The 7,362-nt window shown below is 35.3% G+C and overlaps 1 protein-coding gene and 1 long non-coding RNA gene across 2 annotated transcripts in view; one reads left to right on the forward strand and one right to left on the reverse strand.

Moving 5' to 3' along the window:
• LOC137645969 (uncharacterized) overlaps positions 1–7,362 on the reverse strand; it is a 209,604-nt gene that overhangs the window by 15,701 nt on the left and 186,541 nt on the right. The window lies entirely within an intron of this gene.
• Positions 5,162–6,322, forward strand: LOC137645002 (uncharacterized). Its single transcript, XM_068377868.1, has 2 exons — positions 5,162–5,265; positions 5,704–6,322. The coding sequence occupies exons 1-2, from the start codon at positions 5,235–5,237 to the stop codon at positions 6,249–6,251; spliced, it is 579 nt and encodes a 192-aa protein (XP_068233969.1). The 5' UTR covers positions 5,162–5,234; the 3' UTR covers positions 6,252–6,322.

Here is a 7,362-nt window from a genome sequence, read left to right on the forward strand (position 1 = left end):
GTTGTTGTTGATGGGCACCATAGTGATTATAGGAATGTGATATCCGGTGTTCCACAGGGTAGTGTTCTTGGCCCATTACTTTTTATACTATATACACATGACATGTGGTTTGGCCTAGAAAACAAGCTTGTTGCTTATGCAGATGATGCTACTCTCTTTGCATCAATTCCATCCCCTGAATGTAGATCTAGGGTTGGTGAATCCCTTAATAGAGATTTAGCTAGAATTATTGCATGGTGCAAATTATGGGGTATGAAGTTGAATCCTAATAAAACTCAAAGTATGATTGTAAGTAGGATCTCAGTATTGATAATGTTTCTTTAAATATGTATGACTCTTTCAAAATTTTAGGTGTGATTCTCGACAGTAAATTTACTTTTGAGAAACATATAAGGTCTGTGTCTTCTTCAATTGCACAAAAAATAGGCTTATTGAGAAAGTCTTTCAAGATTTTCGGTGATCAATCTATTCTGAAGAAGTGTTTTAATTCTTTTATTCTACCTTGTTTTGAGTATTGTTCTCCTGTTTGGTCTTCAGCTGCTGATTCTCATCTTAATTTGTTGCACAGAAACTTACGGTCTATTAAATTTCTTATTCCTGATCTAGATATTAATCTCTGGCACCGTCGTTCAATTAGTTCATTATGCATGTTGCATAAGATTTTTCATAACTCTGACCATCCTTTACATTCAGATCTCCCTGGACAATTCTATCCTGTTCGTAATACTAGGCAGGCAGTTAATTCTAATAGCCAGGCCTTCTCCATCACGAGACTCAATACTACGCAGTACTCTAGAAGTTTTATTCCAGCTGTTACCAAGTTGTGGAATGATCTTCCTAATCGGGTGGTTGAATCAGTAGAACTTCAAAAGTTCAAAGTTGGAGCAAATGCTTTTTTGTTGACCAGGCGGACATGAGTCTTTTTATAGTTTATTTATGACATATTTGTTTTTGATGCTGTTAATAGTTTATATATGACATGTCTGTTTTGACGTTGTTACTGTTTTTAGAATGATTTATTGTTAATTTGTTCTCTTCATTTATTTATTTCCTTATTTCCTTTCCTCACTGGGCTATTTTTCCCTGTTGGAGCCCCTGGGCTTATAGCATCTTGCTTTTCCAACTAGGGTTGTAGCTTGGATAGTAATAATAATAATAATAATAAAGTGTTTTAATTCTTTTATTTTGTCTTGTTTCGAGTATTGCTCCCCTGCTGAACCTCATCTCAATTTGTTGGAAAAAAAAACTTGCTGTCTATTAAATTTCTCATACCTGATTTAGATACTAATCACTGGCACCGTCGTTCAGTTAGTTCTTTATCCATGTTGCATAAGACTTTTCATAACTCTGACCATCCTTTGCTTTCAGTTCTTCCAATACAGTACCATCCTGGTAGTAATACCACACGGTCGAGCTTGGCCAACGGGCAAACAGTGATACCAGACCACAATAGTTAGTGAAAATGAGGGTTGATGACGTCAGAACTGGGAAAACTAAAGGCATGAATCTGGCACCACTGTATGATGCCAGATCCGTGTCTGTGGTTATCCCGCTTCTGACGTCATTAACCCTCATTCTTACCAACTATTGTGGTCTGGTATCGCTATTTGCCCGTCGGGCATACTCGATCGTGTGGACAGGGCTTAAGTATGCAGTTAACTCTAAAAGTCATGTATTCTCTACCATACCTTTCTAAAAGTTTTATTCCGGTGATGATCAAATTGTGGAATGATCTTCCTAATCAGGCAGTTAAATTGATGGAACTACAGAAGTTCAAACTTGCAGCGAATATTTAATGTTGAAGAGGTCGACATAAATCTCTCTTTATAGTTTGTATATGAAAGATTATTTTAATGTTGCAACTGTTTATAAAAAATATTACATATCAATTGTTCATCAATTCTCTTGTAGTTCGTTTATTTATTTATTTCCTATCCGCACTCGGCTATTTTCCCCGTTGGAGTCCTTGGGATTATAGCATCCTACTTTTCTAACGAGGTTGTTGCTTTTCTAATAATAATAATAAAAATAATAATAATAATAATAATAATAATAATAATAATAATAATAATAATAATAATAAAAGTAGATGGTCAATACAGACTAAAGTGAAAAGAGTTGCCGCTCTTGATATAAATTGTTTGCATAGAATGTTTAGGGTAAGAAGAGTGAGAATGATGACAGGGGATATGCATCAAGACATGTCAGTGTGACATAGCTGATTAAAATGAGTTTTCAAACAGGGCACAGAGAGTTCATTATGGATTCAGAAGTTAAAGTATAAAAGTGGAAGGGACCATTGTGGTTATATCTTTTCCACAAGCCACCTTCGTTGAGGAAAACGACAGAAACTGGCGTTGGTTCGCCATTTTTTTTAAAGCAAAAGTCAGTTTATTAAGTAATCCTCTGGAATTCGCCACCATTAGAGACACTTTAAATATGAATATTGGGTTCACTAGAAAAGTGACTTTACTCACAAAGAAAAGGTCATTTAAAAATACATTTTACACTCAATTATGCAGCCAAAGATAAAGCGCAACAGCATCTACAGTAGATCCTTGACATCACAGGAAAGGAAGTAAACCACCACCTTTTGTAAGTCTGTGGAAAGTTATTATCCAGAATCTGTATTATACATAACTATATTCTGGTCGTATTCCAAAAATCCACATTCATAAGCAATCCGAGTTGAGGCAATGTCAGTATGCAACTTTAAATGGGTTTCATGAGTCATTAAATCTTATTGAACGATTTCAGATTACAGTATAATCGCTATATATATAAATAAATAAATAAATATATATATATATATATATATATATATATATATATATATATATATATATATATATATATATAAACTAGGCTCCACAAAACACTAGAAAAGTTGGAAGACCCAGGCCTACATGGCTGAGGTCTATGGAACTTGAAGTAGATGATAATGAATGGAGAATTGTTGAATTAAAAGCTCAAGATAGAGGCGATTGACAAAATCTAACCAAGAAGCTTTGCGTTAATAGGCGTAGATAATATATATATATATATATATATATATATATATATATATATATATATATATATATATATATATATATATTTATATATATACATATATATATATATATATATATATATATATATATATATATATATATATTTATATTATATATATATATTATATATATTACACATATAAAATTGTATAAATATATGCAAAATAAATATGCAAACACAATTCAAGTAATTCTTGACTTTCCCAGCTTCTTCCAGCATCCCTTTCTTCAAATTAATAACCGGAATAATAGAATTGGAAATTTCCTTACATATCGTCGATTTCCAGAACATAAAACTGCCATCAGAAATGATAATTATGTGCACGATTCACAAGACACTGAAACCAGAGATTACTTAACGAATTCGATAGCAATGGAGAGGTTGTCAAGTCTAATTATTAACTTACTATAAGTTGGATTTGGTTTTCAATTATCAATTGTGGTCATTTGAAATATAAATCAGGACGATAATCAACGATGGGACTTGTTTGTTGATTATTTACTTTTGAAAGTCATGAATTATAATTTTCTATTACATTTTGACCTGCAAATACATAGTAATAATCTGGGACTAGAGAATTAACCGAGCCACGCATTCATTGAACTCTGTGGTTACTCAAGCGAATCCTTTGGATTATAGAAAAACTCACAAACTATGAGTATATAGATTCTTAAAATCTCCTGAAAAAGAGATCACTCAGAAAAATTTTTCTCCATAAATATAGCAAATATTAAATCATGACACAATGAATAGGACTTTCAAGTAACCCTCTGGTGTCGAAAAGTAATTGGAACGCAGCTACAAAAATTTTCTTTAAACATTTCGTAAGACATACCTAATTCATATTGCAGCTCTTAATGTTTTTTTTTTTTTTTTTTTTTTTTTATTTGGTCTATCTGTTAGTAAAGTAATGGCTTTAGCTCTGATCCTTCCTATTTCTTGTGGTGGCTCTCATAAATGTGAATTTCGTACTTCAAAAGCCGAGTCACTTATCTATCTTTTGTTCATACATATAGTGTATACAATCAATTCTCTACAAATCTTCTTGAGCCATCGCTTCGTCTTATCAACCCTCCGTAAAGGGAAAATTCCTGTCTCAATTATTTTTACGAGGATATTACAGGCGTTAGAACTCTAGATGGAATAACAGAGGATAGAGGTCTCTGCTTCCTTTGTAATACGTTTTCAAACTTTCAAAGATTTTCTATAACCTGAACTTTCACTTTATACTTAATGTTTTACTATTAAAGCCAATAACAACACGATTTGGGAAAAAATGTCAGTGCGAAACTGGAACTCATCTCGATCAAAAGGATAGGGAAGAGGCAAAAAATATTAACAGACACGGGAAGTGGTAAATGAATCGATGTAATAATAATAATAATAATAATAATAATAATAATAATAATAATAATAAATCTTGCTGTAACAGAATTGAGATACAGATAACTATTTAGGTTATTATTTTAATAAAGATGATGAATGAGTCTGGCTATAATCAATGAAAAAAAAGGTAAAGAGATATGAGATTCTTGTGATGTGATAAAAATTTCACCATGAAATTGTACCTAAAAACAATTTTGCATAAGTGACCATTCCTGAGCAAAAAGTTGAAATGCTGTTAAAAAGCTCAAGCAAGAAATTCATTGAAGAAACAAAAATAACGAGATGTAAAATTAAGAAATAAACTAAATTTGAGTCTCAAAATTTCAAGCAAAATGACACAAAATATAATGGAAGTTGATAAGAGTAAAAACGCAATAATTTTGTAAATATGAAAATTATTCACTCGGATTATTAATTGTATTACTTAATCAAATAAATAATATCATTGCTCAATACGTATAAAACAAATATCCAAACTTTGAAGTTAACATCCATGGTCGTTAGAGGCCTTTTAACGATAATTACTGATCAATTAATCGAAATAAAAGCAAAACTGCAAATACTTCAAACTACTTTCTTACAAAATGCCCATAGCGATGAACTAATCATAGTCTACGAATTTCACCTCTTCCGCCTTGCTCTCATACCTTCATATCGTTTTGACCTTGGCTGACCTGGAACACGGCAGCCAGTATAAAGAGGCAGTCAAACTCATCAGCAGTACAGACCTCACTGGAAGCTCGTCTTTACCAGAAGTATATTCCTGCTACATTCTTCCTCTCTTCTCAGCAATCATGATTAAGGCTTTTGCCATTTTCACTCTAGGTAAGTAGCCTATTCTTTGTGTTTGTCGGGATACAGAAGAAACAAGTGTCTAAAGTTATACAGAGAGAGAGAGAGAGAGAGAGAGAGAGAGAGAGAGAGAGAGAGAGAGAGAGAGAGAGAGAGAGAGAGAGAGAGAGAGAGAGAGAGAGAGATCAACGTTCCGGAAAACCAAATGAAAAAGATTTCTTTCTTTGAGGAAATAACTAAGAATTTTCCTATCATCTTGAATGAAGGAACTCTTTCCTGTAATATTTTATACTTTCAAATGTAAAAGACAAAAGTTAATATTATTACAATAGTCTCTATTTGCTCATCATATCTTTTGAAGGTGAATTTGTAGCATTAAGATAAAACCCTATAAGCATACTAGCCATATCTACTACCTAATTTTACTTTAAAGCTCCATCATAATATCATTCTCCTTAATCTTTCTATCAGCCTCTTTGAGTGCAGCCATACCACAGTTGGGTTTCGAGGTGCCATCAGCCCCAGGCTACTCTTATGGCGCTCCTGACCTACAAAGTGCTGCCTCCACCCTCAACGGAGTCACAGCATTTGGTAGTGGTGATCCAATTGCCGATCTGGCTGCCAGCATCCCCGGAGGAGGCGTCCCTGGAGAGGATTACCCCATCCTGGCTTCAGTCCCAGACACTGGATTCTCCTGCGCTGATCAGGAGTTCCCAGGTTACTATGCTGACACCGATGACGAAGCCGGCTGCCAGGTCTTCCACATCTGCCAGTTCGATGACCGCCAGGACTCCTTCCTCTGCCCCAACGGCACCATCTTCAACCAGCAGTACTTCGTCTGTGACTGGTGGTTCAACGTCGACTGTGCAGCCACTGAACAGTTCATCGCTCTCAATGCTGACATCGGGAAGGTGGGTGACGATGCTCTCGTAGGAGCTGCATCCGACATCTCCCTTTCAAACTCCTATGGTGCCCCACGAGTGGCTGCTCCTTCAAGCAGCTATGGAGCTCCTGTCTAGTACCATAAATGGCCTTTCTCCTTCTACATAAATTATGTCTAACTAATAAGTATGTGAGAACTATTTATCAAAAGGGAAATATTTATTATCGAAAGATAAATCCAAAATATAAATAAACTTCTTTAATGAAGGCGTCTTTCCTTTTCATTTGATTCATGAATCTCAATTTACATTCATAACCGAGTTCTGGATTTACAGTGACATCATAGTATGTACTGTGCATTCTTTCGTACAGATTCAATTCTTATCCCCTCACAAGTAACCTTATACCTTATACATATGAACTATTTACTATGAACCTGAATCTACCAACAAAATTACCCATAAACTCCTTCTTTGTTTGCATCTTTTCCCACTTTTATGTGTGGTCGATGTATCTGGCCAGCTTTCTCCATCTACCTCTGTCCCACACTTCATCACCGGTTAATCCCTTTGATCGAAGGTCATCCTTGATACAGTCCATCTACCTTAGCTTTGGTCTCCCTCTCCTTCTCGTTCCCTGTACCTCCATTTCCATCACCCTCCTCCCAGTATACTGTTCATCTCTTCTCATGACATGACCATACCACCTCAGTCCACTTTCTTGGATTTTATCTGATAGTTCTCTAACTCTTGTGATACCCATAATTACCTCATTCCGTGTCTTATCTCTTCTTGTCACCCCACACATCCATCTCAACATTCTCATCTCTGCCACATCCAGATTCTTCTCTTCTGTCTTCTTTATTGGCCAAGTCTCCGCTCCATACACTATTGCCGGTCTCACAACTGTCCTGTGTACTTTACCTTTCAACTTGACCCCTATTTTCCTGTCACATACTGCTACACGCACTCTCTTCCAATTCTTCCATCCTGCTTGTATTCTGTGGTTTATTTCTGCTGGATGCCTTTCCTACCGCCAACCCTCCCCACTTACCCGGGATTGGGACCGGCACCAAGTTGAGGCTGGCTTGCCTCCCTCAGAGGCGGGGTTAACAAAATTACCCATAAACATTACATAATAATTCAAAAAAAAGGTTTGGGAATCTGAATATATATCTAGATGGGTTTGGAGATTACGAGACCATGTTTGTGTAAGGAGAATAATATCTAGATTGAGTGACCAAAAAAA

Source organism: Palaemon carinicauda, chromosome 8 (assembly GCF_036898095.1).
Source record: "Palaemon carinicauda isolate YSFRI2023 chromosome 8, ASM3689809v2, whole genome shotgun sequence".
Lineage (NCBI taxonomy): Eukaryota > Metazoa > Arthropoda > Malacostraca > Decapoda > Palaemonidae > Palaemon > Palaemon carinicauda.

Coding starts and splice junctions, on each gene's coding strand:
- LOC137645002 (XM_068377868.1), top strand. CDS start 5,235: ATGATTAAGGCTTTTGCCATTTTCACTCTAG. Junction 5,266..5,703: donor TTTTGCCATTTTCACTCTAG/GTAAGTAGCCTA, acceptor TCTTTCTATCAG/CCTCTTTGAGTGCAGCCATA.